This window comes from Brienomyrus brachyistius, chromosome 16 (genome assembly GCF_023856365.1).
Source record: "Brienomyrus brachyistius isolate T26 chromosome 16, BBRACH_0.4, whole genome shotgun sequence".
NCBI classification, from domain to species: Eukaryota; Metazoa; Chordata; class Actinopteri; order Osteoglossiformes; family Mormyridae; genus Brienomyrus; species Brienomyrus brachyistius.
This window is the reverse complement of record NC_064548.1, coordinates 11,076,255-11,097,580: the sequence shown is the minus strand read 5'-3', so window position 1 is coordinate 11,097,580 and position 21,326 is coordinate 11,076,255. Positions and strand designations below refer to the sequence as shown.

The 21,326-nt window shown below is 43.8% G+C and overlaps 1 protein-coding gene across 11 annotated transcripts in view; it reads right to left on the bottom strand.

Moving 5' to 3' along the window:
- Positions 1-13,649, bottom strand: part of LOC125710161 (PTB domain-containing engulfment adapter protein 1-like) — a 41,367-nt gene extending 27,718 nt beyond the window's left edge. For 4 of the 11 annotated variants that reach the window (XM_048979552.1, XM_048979551.1, XM_048979558.1 and 1 more), the window contains exon 1: positions 13,433-13,539. In XM_048979552.1, coding sequence (XP_048835509.1) covers positions 13,433-13,526 — 94 coding nt within the window. In that variant the 5' untranslated portion in view covers positions 13,527-13,539. Of the gene's footprint in view, positions 1-13,432 lie in introns of all 11 variants that reach the window. The other 7 variants (XM_048979554.1, XM_048979557.1, XM_048979560.1 and 4 more) reach the window with 5 other exon arrangements.
- Positions 13,650-21,326: the final 7,677 nt, after the last annotated feature.

Genomic DNA, 21,326 nt, shown 5'->3' with positions numbered 1-21,326 from the left:
ATACCAGTAGCAGTTTTTACGCCAGTGGAAAACTGACAAAAGAAGTTCCATACTTTTGGTACTTTATGGAAGTACATATATTTCAATCTTTCATAAATATTAGGGGTACATCGATACAGAAAGTAGTCTTGAGTTCAATACAGTGCTCATGTACTTGTACTCATCCTCATGATAACCCGGTGTTACCTATAACAACAGATACCAAGCGATGATGTATCATGGAGATCACTAATAAGCAAAATAAATGGGACTGCATGATGTCTATGATGCAGAAGTACTTCAAAATGAATGAGAAAGCATAGTGGACTGAAAACTATGCTCTTCTAAAATATCAAGAGGAGGTATGAAACAAGATCATACAATACAAGTAATCTAATTAAGCACCTAAAAACTAAACATTAGGAAGAGTATGACAAATGTGAGGGCAGTGCAGTAGTGCAATGGATAGCACCGTGGCTCCGCGTGTGTGGAGTTTGCATGATGTTGTGGGGTCCCCTCCAGGTATTCTGGTTCTCACCCCACCTACCAGTCTAACATGCTAAGGTGAGTTGGAATTACTAAACTGCCCATCAGTGTGTGATGGTTTGGCACCCCATCCTGAATTATTCCCAGCCCTGTGTTCATCGCCTCCAGGCTAGGCTCCGAACCCCATGACCATGCATAGGACAAACAGGCACAGAAGATAGATGGGTGACAAAACTGCCACCAGCAGCACTTTCCAACAACCCACCATGCAGTGTACACTAGTATGGAGGGAGAAGAATGTCAAAAGGTAACCTTCATGCAGTGAAAATAACAGAAGCTCTTACCCAGTATTTGCTCTTGACATTCAAGCATAATGGTGGAACACATAGAGTTTAATACTTTTTGACGTGGTAAGCGATGTAAAAGTTTATGAACCACTGCTGCCTCGTTTATAGTTTCTCATATGTTCACCTTTTCTTTCTTTAGCTTAAAAAAATTAAGTGTGGGGGGACGGATTTCAATATTATCATATACCCGGATAATTTTAAATTCAGATATCACAACATCAAGGTCTAATTGGTATCAGCATCGACGAATACCAAAAAGTGAGCATCGGTACTCATACTCGGTCTGAAGAAAACATATACATATTACAGATTGCATTGATACGTAACATACGATATATTTAAGACAACCCATGTTCCTTTTTCACATGCATGACAATAGATACACTTTTGTTAGCCATTGATACTAAGTGCTAAAATTATAAAGGTACTATTAATCACAGAAGGATAGATTGTCCTCAGTCCTATATCATGGCTTAAACAAAGAAGCCATCTGTCCCAGACTGCAATATGACATGTGGCACTGAAGCAATCACAATTCCTTTTCGTTTTGTCAACTTCATAAGTTAACCATCTAATTTCCCACTACACACTTTCAGTCATCCAATTTACCTAGACAAAAATTCAGATAACTCTGGTTTCCCCCCACAGTCCAAAGACATGCTGAGACTAATTGGAGTTGCTAAATTGCCCCTAGGAGTGCATGTGTGAGTTACTGGTGTGTGAGTGTGCCCTGCGATGGGCTGGCCCCCCATTCTGGGTTGTTCCCTGCCTCGTGCCCATTGCTTCCGGGATAGGCTCCGGACCCTCCGCGACCCAGTAGGATAAGCGGTTTGGAAAATGGATGGATGGATGGAAAAATTCAGATAGCAACTGTGCACATGTAAAATCAAAAAAATAAATAAATAAACAAAGCAGAAAGCTAATATATATATGTATAGGCACATTTTAATCTTGTTGTGAAGTGATAACTAAGTATTAGCACAGGTAATAAATTAATACAGATTATATATTTATGATATATATTTATGTTACTCAATGAGTTTACTAGGCTTTGTTTGCTATGCTGATGAACATCCCTTACATTTTAAACAACACAGCTATATGGAGAATTATTTAGTGCAACATGTTGATGTGATCAAAATATGTATTGCAAAAAGTAGAACATGCATAAACAGCTAAAGACAACACAATCCGAATATTAAATACGGAAGAAATGTTATATTCTTTTTATACAATACTGTTATATAATACAGGTCAGTACTGCAAGGACAGTCTTCCATCCCTACAGCGAAGATCTGCCCTTGATTCTCAGGACAGCAAAATTGTTTCCAAGAAAACAAAAAAACATTTCTTCAGGTACTCTAAGCCCAGAGATCAGATCTTTATACACTGTTCAGCACACTTTACTATGCAAAACAAATAAATGAATGAATGAATTAACACAATAACCATCACAAAGTAGTGTTGTCATGATACCAAAATTATGACCTCAATACCGATACCACTTTAAGTGTCACAATACCAGTGCAAGAATACCAATGCAGAAAAACATATCATTCATGGAAAGTTATGCACTTATGTGATGGATACTACAGACTACTTTCTACAGACATTTATCTCAAATACATTTAAATTGTTAGTCTTTTCATTTTAATATATCAAGCCTCACTCCACCCCACCACATACCCTAGTATCGCCAAGAATGGCATTAGGATCGCTCTGATTTTTTTCAGTTACAGGGAGAACAATAATACGCTCTTAAATCCATATCCACCTATGATTGTTCTGCACTTCCTCCTTATCATTATTAAATTATTAATAATGTACCTGAGAGGGGCAGAGCATTGCGTGTAAGGAGAGTATGCGGGCTACGGGGGAGAGGGAGCTCAGTATGGTCGTGATTCGCTAATCCATATATGGATTTCGAGAGGGTGCTGCTCAGACAAATGAAAGAAAAAAACGAACACGAGAGCAACAGTCTAAAACGTATTTCTGCCGCGATCAAACTCCTCACCATTACTCTCCCCTGTAAAAAATAAAAAACAGATAACGTGAGAGAAGCGCCTGTAAAAGTTTCTTCTGGTTTCTTCTATTCATCTGCTCTATAAACATACGCCTATAAAAACCACACAGCGCGTTATGCTTGATTATGTAACTGCGTAATACACAGTGTAACATAAGACTAGCATCTGTTCCTACAGGTTATGTTGTTAATCTATTTGCTGTAAGATCCTTTGCATAAACCACTGACTTAAAGCTAGAGAGGTCATGTTTAATTAGCTGACATTTTTGTAGCCTCGTGTCTTTTATGCAGAGCAGTCAGAGTTAGATAAATCAAAGCTGCTTGTTCACTGGAAATATATGCATGCCCTCTCTCTCTCTTTCTCTCTTTCTCTCATGCATCAAACTATATATAGCATGATGCATGCAACTCTGACATAGGGTATAACTGAGTTTCAGCAGTGGTTCGGACATGAGCCTATAGTTCTCACTCCATGGTTAGTGTTTTCCGACGTGTGTAAAAGCATAATTAGTACCAGTACTAGAGAAATGTAATACCTACCGGAAAGCTTTCAAGAATGTGGTACCGTTGTACCTTTTCACTACTGGAATCCCGTGTAACACACAGAATACGCAGTGGCTTGCAAAAGTATTCAGACTATGGGGTGTAAATCATTTTCCTCAGGGTGATTCAACTTGATTGTGATTATTTAGGCAATGAGTATTTTTAATTTCTACTATGAATCAAGTCAAATGATTCGGAACGTATCTCATTGGTAAGTAGAGGAGCGTCTGTAAACGGTATTTTTGAGTAGTGTTGCAAAGTTACCAAATGTTGCTATGAAAAGCTTAGTATTATTAATCTTTAGACAAAATTATTCTAATAAGACACACAATTCTCTGAATGACCTCAGTTTATGTGCTAGAAATTTTCTAATTCAAAGTTAAATGACAATCAATAATGAAGGCCAAGGATCTTTCATAGTAAACCAGGTAAACAGTAATGGAAAGTGGAGAGAAAATAACTTGCGCTCTTAAGTAATCATGGATTTAGCCTATTTACAAACTGTGTGTGTTTAAACAATGTGCATTTCAAACTATGCATAATTCATATTAAAACTGTACACACATTTCTATAATTTAAAAGACAAAGTAGGCAGTACAACACATAGATACATTTGGAAATATGATTATGATTAAGATGCTGATGATGATGAAGTCCAATATGCCTTTTGACACTATAAACCCAAAAACTAGAAATCTTCCAGCCCTTAGGGTAAATTTAGTTTTCTTTTTCCCTAATAAAAGCCAGACCAGGAGAATATGTATTCATGTAAGCTAAATATGATCTATGGGGATTACTAAAATAGAAGTTAATTTCAGCAAATTAATTCAATGAGAGAGTACAAGGCAGGAATACCAAATATCCCAAAATGCCTGACATTACCATCAGTGTAATAACACTGTAATAACCAAAGCAAGTGCACAACCTCCAACCAAAGCAGTTGCCTTCCACTGGCACTGCAAGGGAACAACATAATATACCATATTTAAAACATGTATTATGAACTTTGTAAGGATTATAAGCGGAATGGGTTATTCAATGAGCTGACTTCACTGCCAAGAGCCACGGCAAAGCACATTACCCACAAATGCCTCAATGACAGTTCCATTGTGGAAGCAACACAAGACAGATATCCAGGAGGATCCATAACTTCAATAACATGCCAATGATAATAAAGAAAAGGCAACAGATCATAGTAATAAACCAACAGAGCATTAACAAGAGGCTGCAGCTCCAATACACACAATGAAAGGAGTTTCAATTAAACATTAAAATAACGTAATTGTTAATGCACTTTCAGCAAAACATTAGCTTTGTTTTCATTTCAAAATAAATCTCTCCCATTTCAAGGAAATATAAGTATTCGGGACACATTCTGTAACATATTCTTTCATACATCCATCCATCTTCCTGTGCTGGATGTGGTTGCAGAGGGACTGAAGTTTGCCCCAGATAGTACAAGACAGTGGTACACCGTGGGATGCCAGTTCACAGGCCACAAACCTTCAATATGCTGGCCATTCAGAGACAATAATTAGCCTAAGTCCATGTGTTTGCCAGAAACCTACATAATATATGAAGAACATGCATGCAGAGCAAAGGTGGGATTCAAACCCCGACCCTGGAGACAAGAGACAACAATGCTACCCATCATGCCACTGGGACGCCCCAGACACCAATGGGTTATATTTAAAATCTGCTATAGTCATTTTAATTAGTTACTTGCAGTAAAAAAATGTCAGTTCTGAATGTAAATTTTGATAACTCCCATGCAAACTGGGCTGTGCCACCGGGCTAAGGACCAAGGCAGACTTAGGACATAGTTGGAGGATAATATCTCACAGCTGACTTGGGAGAGCTTGGGTTTCCCCAGAAGAACCTTGGCCTTGGAGACAGAGGTCGGAACTCACCCCCACCAGTAGACATTTTCCATTCGAAAATCTGTAGTGTAACTCTATAAGAGAAGCTAAACCTGGATTGCCATTTAATGATGCAGCATAAGCATTGCCAACACAATAACAAATATGCTTCAGCATATATTTATATATTTCACAGAAATATATTTCCATTATCATCTGCCTTACAGAAACAGTTCAAATGCATGTATAGTAGTCATCAATTAATTTTCTGACATGATAATAAAATTTCTAAAAAAAAAAAAAAAAAAAAAAGAGTATTTTTGCTTTGGAACTGAACACTTAATGATGTAGAAGGAACCGTCAACCTTAGTCATCCCCAGGTTGCGCACCGTAAGACTGAGTCAATAAAAAAACCATTTTGCAATCTGTACAGTGAAAAATGATTCAAGAACAAAAGAATGTTGAAATCATTTCCAATCTTTAGTATATTATTTTTATGCCAGACCTGCCATTCTTTAAAAAGGTCAAATCTCAAAGGCCAATATCCACTGTGGCCCAGCAGAAATAATTATGCTTATCTCTTAATATTCAAATGAGGCACTGTGAAATAGTCCCATAGTTCTGCAAGTTAAGCAGAAGGAAAACAATGAATACCACAAGTGAATTAAATAAGTCAGTTTTTTTTCTTTTGATTTCTAGGGGAAGTGACCAGCAGCAATCCTTGTAGTTTCATCAATGATTAAAGAAAATGATTCATTGAATCATTGACCCCCCCTCTGTAAGGATATATACAAATCCCAAACCCTTTATAAATGCCTAATAAACATCCTTATATTCATGAATTCAGCTCCAGCTCCACATTAGTTAAGGCAAGTAGCTGACCCATTTTGGTGACAGCTCCCATGGTTTGAGGAAATGTTAATGGAAGGAACTGTCTGAATAGGACCTTGCATTAAAATGACTTCCCTCCATCACCATCACCACATTTATGGTGGGTTAAAAGCACCATGTCCTCTAAGGGAAGATTTTACTTTGCAAAAAGTGCAAACCTTGATTTTATCAGTTAATTATAAACTAGCTTTGTAAATAGTCACTCTAATATTAGCTTTAACCAAGGGATTCCAAATAATGCCTATCTCCTATACTATGCAAGTCTTTAGAGTCCTGGTGCTCCTTGTCTTGCTGTCTGGCTGTGAGACATGGATACTGTCCAGTGAGCTGAGATGAAGATTGTATTCCTTTGGTACTCTGTCTCTTCAGAGAATCCTCAGGTATTGCTGGTTTGACTTTGTGTTCAACAAGCGATTGCTCGGGGAGTCCTGAAGGAGGCACATTACCTGTACTGTGAGGGAGAGTGAGTTACAGCACTATGGCCATGTGGGGCGGTTCCCTGAGGGTGATCCGGCTTGCAGGATCCTCATTGCTGAGGATCCAAGCCACTGGACCAGGCCAAGGGAACGGCCATGTAACACTTGGCTGCGGCAGACAGATGGGCACTTCCCGAGGGTGGGACTGGATTGCGTGTCGGCCTTGGGGGGGGGGGGGGGGGGCATCAACCGGAATTCCGAACTGTTTTCAGAATAAAATATACATTCCCTATCAACATGGATGTCATGATGCTAATAAAGTTATAAAGTTGCATTTTTTTTTCAATATACATTAAATAAGTATATGAATAGTTCTCTCATAAAAACACTTAACATAACTAATAATCCTAATCAGCCAGCCTGTTAGTATATTCAATAAACATAACAATACCACAACTGCCAAAACTGAAAACAACGGTACAACAATGACTTTTCTTGTCAGTACTCAAAAGCTTCCCTGGATTTCCCTTAAACTATAATGAGAAGGGCTTCACTTTCTGCAGTTTCAACCAGACAGAGAGAATTTGCCTAAGAACATCTCAGGGGCCCAGCTTACTGGGTCCTACGGATCTTCCAACTCCTGTATACGGTTCGAGGTCCTCTCCTGTCTGCTGAGCAGGAGGTTTGTGATCCCAGATGAGCCCCTAAATTTCTGTGGAAGTTGAAAATACCCGAGCTCCCAAAAGCCACTGAGAGTAAAAAAGTAAAAACTACTCAGCGTGTCTTCAGTTTTTTTTTTCTATTTCTTATAATCAATCAAAAGGAGAGCATATCCCAATCCAGAGAACAGCGTCTCTCCAAACAAGAACTACACAACTCTTCTTACAAAAGTCTTCATTTCATTGGTTAGTCCACAATTAATTTGATACACCCCTAACCTACCCTCTGCTGACATACACAGTTCTAATTGGCTCCCCTCCCTTAGGTGTCAGCTAAGCATCCACCCAACGCCATCCCATGAGCCCTTGATTACTGCATAGCAATGATTCTCTTATTTTCTGCTAATCAACTGGTTACCCTTCACATGGTGCAAACACTGGTCTTGTAGTCAAAACCTTCTTGCCTCCCATGTCCTCCAACCTTAGTCAGAGGATAGTCATTCCAGCAACCATCGCCACCCACTGTGCTTAAGCAGTTATCGCCACATGCTCTGAGTCACAGTACCCAACAAAACAAAGACACCACCTTCCTACCTTCACTAAAATTACATTTCCAGGAAAAAATGACGCAAACAGCAAGTGTCGGGAAAAAATGCAATCTGGTCTACTAACATAAAAAAATACTCCTGAAATCACTAAATTATTGATACTAACCACTAAAGGTTTTTCTAAGACTGCAAAACTAAAACTATCCCTTGATACAATAGATTAAAAAAAATAATCATTTTCTTCCACAGTGACAAGCGTATTTCATTTTTATCGTTATAGCCAATTGTTTTGAGTTTAGAATCTATATTTCACAATGTCACATTTAAACTTTCAGGAGGGAATGAAAACCAGTTGACACAGTTTGGCCTGGTATGGATTCTAACTTGCACAGTCAGGAGTTTTTTTTTCCCCCAGCAAAAAGGTTTTAAAACTTTCTCCACAGATTTTTAATGTAACAACAGCAAGAAAGTCACATACAGACCCTTTCCAAAAAAATTAGAATATCATGGAAAAGTTTATTTATTTCCATAATTCCATTCAAAACTTTAAACTTTCATAGATTATAGATTCAGGGTCCACAACTTAAACGATTTCAAGTACTTAGTTGTTTATTTGTACATAATTTGGGTTTCCACCTCATAAAACCCACGAAAACAGGAATTCAAAAAAATTAGAATACTGTGAAGACATCAGCCCAAATTCTACAGGGCATGAAAGTTTTAAACTGAGTGTCACACGCAACTCATCTACTAACCTCAAAGCACCTGCACACGTTTCCCCAGGTGTCATTAAATCGCTTCACTTTGGTTCAATTGTTTCAGTTAGGTTCAATATGGGGAAGACTGCAGACTTGACAACTGGCCAGAAGATCATTGATACCCTCCATAGGATGGGTAAGCCACAAAAGTTCATAGCTAAGGAGGCTGGCTGTTCACAGAGTCCTGTGTCCAAGCATATCAATGGAAAGTCTCGTGGAAGGGCAAAATGTGGCAGGAAAAGATGCACCAGGAGAAGAGATGACCATGGGCAGGAGTCACAGTTTCAAAAACCACCACATTCAGATGCATCCGGGAGATGGGCTACAACTGTCGGGTTCCTTGGGTCAAACCACTTCTGAGCCTGAGCCAACGTCGGACGTGTCTCAACTGGGCCAAGGAGAAGAAGGACTGAACTGCTGGCCAGTGGTCCAAGAGTCTCTTTTCCGATGAAAGTAAAGTGTCCAAGGGTTTGGAGGAAGACGGGTGAGGAACAGAACCCAAGCTGCCTGAGGTCCAGTGTGAAATATTCACAATCAGTCATGATTTGGGGTGCAATGTGCGGTGCAGGTGTTGGTAAACTCTGCTTTCTAAATATCTAAGGTCACCGGAACAGTCTACCAGAATGTCTTAGAGGACTCCATGATTCCTTCTGCTGAGGATCTGTATGGAGATGCAGATTTCATCTTCCAGCAGGACCTGGCCCCTGCCCATACTGCCAGAAGCACCAAAACCTGGTTTGATGGCCATGCCATCACAGTGTTTGACTGGCCAGCCAACTCGCCGGACCTAAACCCCATTGAGAATTTATGGGGTATTATCAAGAAGAAAATGAGGTCCACCAGACCTAAAAACAAAGAAGAGCTGACAGCAAGTATCAAGGAAATCTGGGCTTCCATAACTTCCAGGCAATGCCACAGGCTGACTGCCTCGGTGCGACGGCACATTGAGGCAGTGATTAAGGCAAAGGGATTCCCCTAAAAGTGTTTAAGATTGACATATCATTTTGAAAGTACCATATTTTGACTGATTTGATGTGATCCTAATTTCTTTCTTTTTTTCTGCAAAAACTGCAAAGAAAATGGCGATGTTTTCACAGTATTCTAATTTTTTGAATTCCTGTTTTCGTGGGTTTTATGAGCTGGATGCCCAAATTATGTAAACATAAACAACTAAGTACTTGAAATCATTTAAGTTGTGGACCCTGAATCTATAATCTATGAAAGTTTAACGTTTTGAATGGAATTATGGAAATAAATCAACTTTTCCATGATATTCTAATTTTTTGAAAGGGTCTGTATAATACATATAATGAATTGTTTACAATAGATATGGTTCTTAATATATGTTTCAATATGTAACATATGTTCTTTTGAACTACTGAAAGAGCTGCACAAACCTTACTGTCCAATACCAACATAACACATATGTCCATTATACAAGAGCAGAACGGATTATCAATGACTAATAAATCATAAACAGTAATACAGATCAACTTTCAAGTAATAAAAATAACAAATGAATTGGCGCCGCCTAAATTCTGCTAATAATAAAATCTGTCTGCCATGACATACTTCCTCATTTCCTTTTGTTTGAAAAGTCAAAGTTTGCTTTGCTTTGTCCCAGTACAATGCAGACTTAAATTACACTGGTCGCCTTGGCAAGGAACTAAGCAAGACAAGAAATCTGCCAACTCGTTCACTGGGCAACAGATTTTAATAAAACCTTGGTGGGGGTTCTTCTCATCCAGCTCACCAGTTCAGCAATAAAGTATTCAAGTGTAGTGTAATCAAGATTACACCTCTTCCCCAGACCAAAAATAGATACTTGGCTGAACAAGGTCTGTCAGCGATTTCCTATGAAACGGCTTGTCCACGAGAGATTTCAGGTCAAGGTCGCACCTTCCCTGGGTGATGTTACAAGGCAGAGCACTTGCTTTTAAAGGTAAAACTAAATGGCCTTTATTTGACCAATAGGAGTAACCTGCAGTTCCTAAGACTGTTGTGGGGGGGGGGGGGCATCATTTGTGGTCAGTCTGACCAGGACTGACAGTTTTCCCTAGGGAGCAGGGAATGTGCTTAAAATTCATCAACAATAATTGCTTATAAACAAACAACTACTGAATTTATTTGGCAATACTGTTAACTAGTCACTGGCCCACAAAAAAATGAATAAAACTTAATCCTGGCTGACCCCGTGCTTTCTTCATAAGAGTGGCTTTTGGGGGGGCTTTTTTGGAAGCTGAAACCCTCCAGCAGTGCATATTGCAGTTTCCAGTTATGTTAGCACAAAGCATCATTTAAAGGAGGCCAAACTGTCACTGTGCTATCATCAATATAACCATCATTGATTTTATCAACACGCAATGTACACTTTATACTGTTGCCAGGTGGATCTATACACTGATCTTCCAAAACTAAAAATACACTTTCATCACACTAATTCTCTTAATAGTACATTTAATAGTGTAATTTAAGCCAGTACTTCTTTAATAAATGAAATTGTTCATTAAAGTTTTATTTACCAGCTAAAATGACATTCTTTGCTTTATTTTTTACAAATGAATACAAAAACACATTCAAGACTTCAAAAATTGAAATAATGTATATATAAATGCATGCTTATTAACTGAGAAACTGAAATGTCACAGCTTCCTTTCAGCAAAACATATAGGTTAAGTGCCCATTTGTTTTCCTCTCCAACTCACCTGAGATAGGTGACCTTAAAAAAGCAAGAAAACATGATATGAACAAATTAATTCTGACAGGAGGTTATTTATAAGTTAGAGTACATCTGGGAATGCAGTGATGAAGATCAGATTGACAGTGGGGAGAAGGGAGGACTTTCTGACAGCGATAACATTATCAGTCGCTAAGGCGGATGGCTGCACTTGACAAATGCATAGACAGCCCACAGAGACAACAGGAGGTGGGAAGCCATGCAGAAACATACCAGAGCACTGCTCGACTCACCTATCAAAAAAAAAAACAGTAAAAATGACAGCGCTAAACCCAAAAGATGTGCACACTCGTCACTGCCAATATCAGTACTGCTTTTGCTTGTGAATATAAATCCTAATCTTTATTCATTAAAAAAATCCATGCTACATATCACAATGCAAATATGATCATCAATAAATAAACTCCATCCCTCCCCCCCCCATTAGTAAACATGCTTAATTTTTTATTTAGTAACTGCAACAGAAGGACAGCTATTTTGTTTTGACACACATTATCCATCATCACTGTCTTCTTACAACACAGTCTCACTCAAAAATCAGTTAGTAGGTATTCAAGTCTGCGCGCTACATTCATCAAACATGCAGAAAACAAGTTTAAACAAATGACGAGATTTTCTTAATACTTTACAAGAGATACACAGCACTTATTTTTGTTACCAGTTTGATGTCTATGTTCAGCCTCCATCAATTAATGTGATGGAGGAGCACTGTTGATATTTCAGTGAAATTACTGCTTATAACTGGCTCTGCACACATCATAAAGCAATGGCATTTTGTGAAAATATACATACACAATTCCAGGGATCTGAAAATTAAAGCTTGATAGTACAATATAATGTGTTTATATATTTAAGTGTAAGTTCAAAGCTTTATTTTAATCTTCAGCCTAAAAAAACAAATCAAGGCAAAATAAAAAAATACTTAAAAGCACAACAGATCTTTACAAAGCCAGATATGTATGTAGTTATTTCTAATCACACTTTCGGAATGAAACATGTATGTGGTACATTTATTTATTATTGCTTTATTATATAAATTACATAAAAACTATGTTATTAGTTTTAAAGGAAAAAAAACCCTTTGTCGACATGAAGTGCTATTTTAGCTCAAGCAAAAATGGAGTAATTATCATTACTGTAAGGAGAAATCTATAAAGGAGACCGCAGTATTACTAAGATAAAAGGGGCACAGATCACTTCCCAGGCAGTGATGCAACAGTGTGTTGCCCTTTTTGTACGCGAGAGCATTCAGCGAAAACAAGCTGAATTCGCATAGGGCAAGGGCATACCAAAGAAATCCAAATATTAGTTCAGAGAGAAGTACTGCGCTATAAAACAGTCAAGTTCATCAGCTATATTTAAGGTATTGAGCACTGTTTTGACAACAAAAATCAGGTCCCGCAAGCAAAATTAACCTCAGTGATTATTACGAGGCTTTCGTAGTAAAGTAAGTCAATCAGAAAATCGTCATTATATTAATACTGGACAATGAAGCACGATACAAATTCATATGCTGATCTTAAAACATTATAGGACATGTTGATAGCTGAAGTGGGGCATTACGTTTGTTTAAATTACACCTCAGTTTTGTTTATTAATAATGCATCCTGACCAGTACACATGTTTGCAATTGGTATGAATGCCGCAGGGATTGCTGGAATGTTTACAACCGGTCAATCGTAGTCAAATGGTAATGTTTAGCACTGGTAAACACGAATGTTTGTTCTTATGGTGCACAACTCAACGGAATGAAATGTGAGCGTTTTTTACTTATTTACTTTGAACAAAGCATTAATGGAACAGGGGTAGCACTGCAAGATAGTCGAACTTAAGCTTATACTCGCGATTATGCTTTCAAATTAACTTATGAGTTTTGAAGAAGGACAGTTTCTCCTTTGATTACCAATCGCAGCAAAGTTTCCTGCAACCCAAATAACACAACTAGCTTAGTATATTATGTGAAAGACGGTAGGGAAACAAAACGGAAACCAACGAAAAAAAAGCCCTGTTTACCTTTTTTCCTTACAAACCATCAACTTACTCACAAAGAAGCTGCGGGAAAAATATGACTAACCAGAGTTTATTCTTGTTACTGATGTTTTCAGTTACGTGTACTGTCCCGAAAGAGGCAAGCATGTCTGTTTTTGATTATTTTGAAAGCAAAAATGTAAAAACCAAGCACTTACAGTTTCGTGCCTGATCGCCTGCTCGCAGATCCTCGGACGCTCGCTCGTTCCCTACCTCGCGCTCTAGCTCGCGAAGACTCGCATCTTCCCTCATCTCAGTAAAGCCACTGGAATGGGAAAGTTTAATGACGTCAGCCGCCAAGCAGAGACAGCGTTATTCCAATATACCCCGACAGCCTGATGCCAATTTAAAGGGATAAGACAGAAAAAATGCAACAGAGGGAAATCTGCCCCGTTATATGTGTATAACACACACAGTTACAGACAAACTACTGCATGCAAAAACACAAAAATACATTTGCTGTGTAGGCGAAAAATCATATTTTCCCGTTTGTAAGCATTTGGAAGATAAACCGAAATAAATAACCGAGATAAAACAAATTGTTTTGTAATATATTTAAAACCAATAAATATACAATATATATATATATATATATATATATATATATATATATATATATATATATATATATATATATATATAGTTATATAGGGTAAACTATAATTATTTCTAACGCGTAATAATATTAACATTTGTTTGTTTCTGTTTGTCAGTCTGTCTGCCTGTCTGTCTTTGAGAGGTATTATGCTGAGATGTATTTTGTAACGTTACTGGACAACAAACATTTTCCCCGGGACACCAGTAAAGTTATGTTTTGTCTTGCATTTGTAATCACTTATTACCTGGTGATAATCCAGAAATGTAGGTAGGATCTAGTCAAAAAAAAAAAAACCTTCATTCACTAAAAAATTATGCAAACTGCATTCAGTGCTCTTCGAGGCTTGACTAGCTGGAAATTGCCAGAATTTACATTTTAAAGGCGTTCCCAGAAATAAAAATACCATGGAACTCAAGAAGTTTTCTAAAGTTCCCTGTGTGTGGGAGGGTGGCTGAGGGCTGGATTTTCTGCAGAATTTGTTCTGGAAAAATTGAGATTGAGTAACAGCATGAAAACTTTTCCACCCTAAATGCATTATTCTGAGCACACAATACAAATATAAATTTAAAAAGACTTTAATTTGAAGTAATTTAAATAATTTGCTACCAATGCACAACCAAAACTCTTTTTTTTTAAATCATATCTTAAGACTCATTTATATCCTAAATAAATGCTCAGTTGCTGATTTCATATCCTCAGCCCACTTACTCTCAGTTAAATTGGTTGTGTATATGATTTGACTCATACTACTGTAGGTATCAATGAGACAAAAGTATTTCCTTTAGACTGTGCATAAGTTCTTTATTTTGTCTCGACATGTTCTAAGTACTACTATTCCTTCCTTTGGAGGGGGAACTATACTGGAGGAACTAAAAAACATCCAAGACACAGAAAGTTATTGCTCACAGAATTTTCCAGTCCATCTCAGCAGTTTTACATGAGAAGCCTTTTAAATTTAATGGACTCTCTCTAATGAAGATGCCAGTTCTTGGCTACAAAAAAAAACAAACAATGCATTCCTAAAAAAATACTCAGGACAGCCAATATATGATCGTAATTTGGAATATTAGTAGTTTTTATTTGCCTTCCAGAAGAAACAACATAGAGGTAAGTGCCTTTGTTTTATATATATATATATATATATATATATATATATTTTTTTTTTTTTTTTCCCCCCCAAGTCCAAGTTGAGTCCAAATCTTTCCTTCACTTTTGCCAAGTTGAGTTACAAGTACGTAACTCGAGTTCCCTCATCTGCCAAACAGCTGTATTTCTACATCTTTGAAAGTGAAATGTAAGGATTAGCTTCCCAGCTGTTAGCAGGAGTGTAAGAATCTCTTGGGATGAATATACCTTTAAATCAATATCGATAGATATGTCAATTTGGGATGCAACCTCAATTTAAAACATACTGCAAAAATAACTGCTAATCCAGTCACCGTGAGCCTGGAGCCCATCCCAGCAAACACAAGGCAGGGGATGCCCTGGATGAGATGCCAGTTCATCACAGGGTGCAAACTGACATCCTCTGGGCAATTTAGTCAATTTGTCTAACTACACATTTTTGAACTCCTAGAGGAAACTGAAGAAACAGGAGGGAAGTCTGTGCGAAAACAGGGTGAAAACATGCAAGCTCCCCACACACAGAGCGAAGGAGAACCACGAGGGAAGCCTGTGCAGAAACAGGGCGAGAACATGCAAATTCCACACACAAAGAGCGTAGGAGAACCATGAGGGAAGCCTCTGCAGAAACAGGGCGAGAACATGCAAATTCCACACACAAAGAGCGTAGGAGAATCACGAGGGAAGCCTGTGCAGAAAAAGGACGTGGAGAGAACATGCAAATTCCACACACAAAGAGCGAAGGAGAACCACGAGGGAGGCCTGGGCAGAAACAGGGCGAGAACATGCAAATTCCACACGCAAAGAGCGAAGGAGAACCACGAGGGAAGCCTGTGCAGAAACAGGGCGAGAACATGCAAATTCCACACACAGAAAGTCAAGGTCAAGAATCATGCAACAAAGCCTGAAGGCATTAATGCCATGCTCTGCGTTCCTGCCCCCTTGTTCTTACCCTTGTGTGGATTCTTAAGAGTCTCACCTGTTATTAATTTGTCATACCTCTCATTTAAGTCCTCGTGTGCCTCACTCCAGTTGCCCCTTGTCTGCTCCCTCGTTAATGATGTATAAAGTGCCCCCCAGTTTTGAGGTCCCCAGTCCAGTAATTGATGCTGCTACCTTCTTGTGCTCCTGATAGGGTCAACTGCTGTCTCATCTTGCCCACTCCTTCTCTCCCCATTTTGAACCCCTGTGGTCCTTTTGAGTTCGCCATTTGTGTTGAAAATTTTCAATAAACTTCCTTTTGAGTGTCCTGACGCCTGTCTTCGCCTCTGTCCTTGCCTATGATGTGACAATTAAATGATATTAAAATGCTTTTTTAAAATGTTCAGTTTATGTATTTCTGTTAAAATTTTTCAGGGACCTCTATGTCTCACACAAGATGAGGAACCTTTATTCATTATTTTTCCATTTGGTTAAATATAATTGATTTTCCTATTTTTTTAATTTTTATGCATATTACTCAGAAAACAATATCCTTCATGCTTGCTGAAGAAGTATATAGTCTTCAAGGACCATTACTGTTGCAAAAAATAGGAATTAAAATTAAATAATCATTTATATGAGTGTGTGTATGTGTTTGCGTGTGTATAAATGTACACACGCAAACACACACACACATACACACATTCCATTCTAAATCCATAAGCATCAACATGAAGTTGGTCTGCCAATATATAACAGCTGCCACTCTTCTGGGAAGGCATTCCACAAGAGTATGGAGTGTCTCTGTGGAAATTTTTGTCCATTCATCCAGAAGAGCATTTGTGAGGTCAGACACTGATGCTGGACATGAAGGCCTGGCTCGCAATCTCTGTTGTAGTTCGTCCCAAAAGTGTTTGATGGGGTTGAGGTCAGGGCTATGTGCAGGGTAGTCAAGTTCTTCCACACCAAACCTCTCCAACCATATTGTTATGCACCTTTGTGTACTGGGGCACAGTCATGCTAGAACAAACCTTTCCAACAAAGTTCGAAGCATGGTATTGTTCAAAATGTCTTAGTATGCTGAAGCATTAGGAGGTCCCTTCACTGGACCCAAGGGGCCTAGCCCAACCCCTGTAAAACCACCCCATACCATTATCCCTCCTAAACCAAACTTTACAATTGGCACAAAGCAGTCAGGTAGGTATCATTCTCCTGACATCTGCCAAAGCTAGACTCGTGCATTAGAGATGTGTGATTTGTCACTTGTGCTCCAGAGTCCAGTGGCAGCATGCTTCACTCCTTCTGACACTTGGCATTGCGCTTGGCTTGCCCATTCCATGAAGCTTGCGGTGCACAGATTTTGTGCTGGCGTTAATGCCAGAGGAAGTTCAGAACTCTGCAGTTACTGAGTCTACAGAGTGTTGGCATCTTACTCACTATAAGCCTCAGCACACGGTAATCCCACTCTGTGACTTTTCATGGTCTTTATGGCTGAGTTTCTGTTTTCCCTAAATGCTTCCACTTTGCAATAACACCAATTACAGTAGGCCGTGGAACATCTAGCAGGGAAGAAATTTCACTAACTCTACACACAATTGTCACGGGACGAGGTGAGCGATCGCGAGCAGAGCAGCGATCGTGCGGGAAAGGAGCAGGCAGGCAAGCGGGATACGGGAAAACGGGGTTTTAATCGGGGAAACTGGAGCAGGTCGGGAAACAGACATTGACAACATCAATGACGGACACTGGACTCGGGTAAGACACGGACTGATATACACAGGACTGAGCCAATGAACTAGATACAGCTGGGTACAATCGGGAGAAAACACGTGGGTAGGCAGGGGGCGTGGCACACAGGAGGAGCCGACGAGCAGGGCATGACAGAACCCCCCCCCAAAGGCGCGCTTCACCGGGCGCGCCAGGGAGGAGGCGACAGACGGGACACGGGAACCGGGACAAAAAAAAAAAAAACAGAACCATCAACGAGAGACAGGAAACAGGACCGAGGCACAAAACACAGCCAGGGACAAGACAAAGGACAAAACCTGACAGAGGGTCGGGAAAGCAGAGAGACAGACCAGGAAGGGAGACACAGCGGGAACAGGAGGAACAAAGGGGCCAGGAGTGCAAGGCGGGTACACCGGGGCACAAGGAACAGAGACGGGCGGAACGAAAGGGCGAGCAGAAAACGAAGGGGCAGAGACAGGCGGGACAAAGGCAGGGGCGTAGGGAGACAAGGAGGGGGAACAAAGGGGAGCCCGAGGGAGCCCAAGCGGGTGACGGGAGGCAGCCAGAGGGGCCGCAGGCGGCCGGGAGGCCGGAGCCGGATGGGACCTCGGAGGGGCCGAGGAGGCAGGGCGAGGGACCCGCGGAGGGGCCAGGGAGGGAGCAGGAGGGAGCACCGGGGAAGGGGACGAGGGAGCAGGAGGGGCCCACGGCGAAGGCCCGGAGGAGGGGGGAGCTGCAGCAGGCGGCGACGTCTGGGGGAGGGCCGGAGGTAGGGGCCCCGCAGGCAACCGAGGAGCCGCCGTCGGGGAGCCCGCAGGCGACCGACCAGGCTCTGGAGAGGGGAGCGAGGCAGGGCGACGAAGCCTCGGAGGGGGACCCACAGGCGACGCCCGACCCGGAGGGCCAGGACCCGCAGGCGCCAGCCGAGCCAGAGCGCAGGCGAGGGAGGGCGAGCCAGGGGGCAGGGCGGGCGGGACCCCAGCCCTGCGTCTGTGTCCCCTTCCCCTGCGGGACACAGACAGGCCGACCCTAGTTCGGGGTCGATGTCGCCGGGGCGAGGGACAAGGGGTTACGAGTTCTGTCCCCGAGGGGTCCCATTCCAGCTCCTCCACCTCCGAAGAGGGAGGAGCCAAGATGGAGTTGTCCGGGACCACCTCGGGGACTAGGACAGGGACTGGAGCTGCTGCAGGCGGAGGGGGCGCCTCTGGAGCTGCTGCAGGCGGAGGGGGCGCCTCTGGAGCTGCTGCAGGCGGAGGGGGCGCCTCTGGAGCTGCTGCAGGCGGAGGGGGCGCCTCTGGAGCTGCTGCAGGCGGAGGGGGCGCCTCTGGAGCTGCTGCAGGCGGAGGGGGCGCCTCTGGAGCTGCTGCAGGCGGAGGGGGCGCCGGGACAGGAACACGGTCAGGCGGCGGGGGGCGCCGGGACAGGAACACGGTCAGGCTGCCGGGGCATCAGCCCGGAAACTGCAGGACGCTGCAGTGGGGACCTCGGCCCAGGTGCTGCAAGCCGCTGCCGTGGGGGCGCCCGCCCGGGAACTGCAGGACGCTGCAGAGGGGGCACCGGCACGGGCGTTGCAAGCCGCTGTCGTGGGGGCGCTCGCCCTGGAACTGCAAGACACTGCAGTGGGGGCGCCGGCCCAGGCGCTGCAAGCCGCCGTCGTGGGGACGCTCGCCCTGGAACTGCAGGTGACTGCAGTGGGAGCGCCTCGGAAGCGGCTGTAGCAGGCGGGGACAGAAGCGTCTCAGAAGCGGCTGCGGCGAGATCAGGAACTGGGGCGAGATCAGGAACTGGGGCGAGATCAGGAACTGGGGCGAGATCAGGAACTGGGGCGAGATCAGGAACTGCAGGGGACTGCAGCGGGGGCACCTCAGGAGCGGCTGCAGCAGGGCGGTCAGGGACAGGAGCGCAGTCAGGGACAGGAGCGCAGTCAGGGACAGGAGCTGCAGGCGGCTGCAGAGGGGGCGCCTGCCCGGGAGCTGCAGCAGGCGGCTGCAGAGGGGGCGCCTGCCCGGGAGCTGCAGCAGGCGGCTGCAGAGGGGGCGCCTGCCCGGGAGCTGCAGCAGGCGGCTGCAGAGGGGGCGCCTGCCCGGGAGCTGCAGCAGGCGGCTGCAGAGGGGGCGCCTGCCCGGGAGCTGCAGCAGGCGGCTGCAGTGGGGGCGCCTGCCCGGGAGCTGCAGCAGGCGGCTGCAGTGGGGGCGCCTTTGCAGGAACTGGAGCGCGGTCAGGAACTGGAGCGCGGTCAGGAACTGGAGCGCGGTCAGGAACTGGAGCGCGGTCAGGAACAGGAGCTGGCTGCAGTGGGGGCGCCTGCCCGGGAGCTGCAGCAGGCGGCTGCAGAGGGGGCGCCTGCCCGGGAGCTGCAGCAAGCGGCTGCAGAGGGGGCGCCTCTGCAGGAACTGGAGCGCGGTCAGGAACAGGAGGTGGCTGCAGTGGGGGCGCCGGCCCGGGAGCTGCAGGTTGCTGCAGTGGGGGCGCCTGCCCGGGAGCTGCAGGTTGCTGCAGTGGGGGCGCCTGCCCGGGAGCTGCAGGTTGCTGCAGTGGGGGCGCCTGCCCGGGAGCTGCAGGTTGCTGCAGTGGGGGCGCCTGCCCGGGAGCTGCAGGTTGCTGCAGTGGGGGCGCCTGCCCGGGAGCTGCAGCAGGCTGCGCAGGCGGCGGCTGCGCAGGCGGCGGCTGCGCAGGCGGCGGCTGCGCAGGCGGCGGCTGCGCAGGCAGCGGCAATGGCGGCTGCACGGGAGCGGGGTCCGCCGGCAATGGCGGCTGCACGGGAGCGGGGTCCGCCGGCAATGGCGGCTGCACGGGAGCGGGGTCCGCCGGCAATGGCGGCTGCACGGGAGCGGGGTCCGCGGGCGGCAGGAGCGGAGGGAGCTCCTCGGGTCCGGCCGTTGCAGCGAGCAGCGGAGGGAGGTCCTCTGTACCGGCGATCGCCGGTTTCTTTCTCCCTCGCTGGCGCCTAGCGGTGGCGGGAGGCGGCGCGACGTCCGTAAAAACGGACGGCGGAAGAAAGGCCTCCGGCTCCGGGTAAGGGTAGAGGAAGGGCTCCTCGTCCTCGTCCTCACTGGAGAACCAGTACTTCCACACGGGATCGGGGTCGCGTGTGGTCAGCCTCCGGGCTGGAGGTAGGGCGGGTACTTCCCTCTCGTCCCCTGTCGGGAGCCAAAGCCTGGAGAGCGAGCAGGCGCCGAGACGGATCGTCTCCTGCGGGACTCTCCTCCTCCCTCTCCGCTTCTTTTTGTGGTCCGTCATTCTGTCACGGGACGAGGTGAGCGATCGCGAGCAGAGCAGCGATCGTGCGGGAAAGGAGCAGGCAGGCAAGCGGGATACGGGAAGACGGGGTTTTAATCGGGGAAACTGGAGCAGGTCGGGAAACAGACATTGACAACATCAATGACGGACACTGGACTCGGGTAAGACACGGACTGATATACACAGGACTGAGCCAATGAACTAGATACAGCTGGGTACAATCGGGAGAAAACACGTGGGTAGGCAGGGGGCGTGGCACACAGGAGGAGCCGACGAGCAGGGCATGACAACAATGTTCCAATACTCAATTATATATATATATATAGTAGACTGTGAATGTTCATTAACAGGATTGCCAGCATATTCTATGAAGCCACTTAAGATAATTCATAATGCAGCAGCATATCTAGTATTCAATCAACTAAAATGAATTCATGTTACAC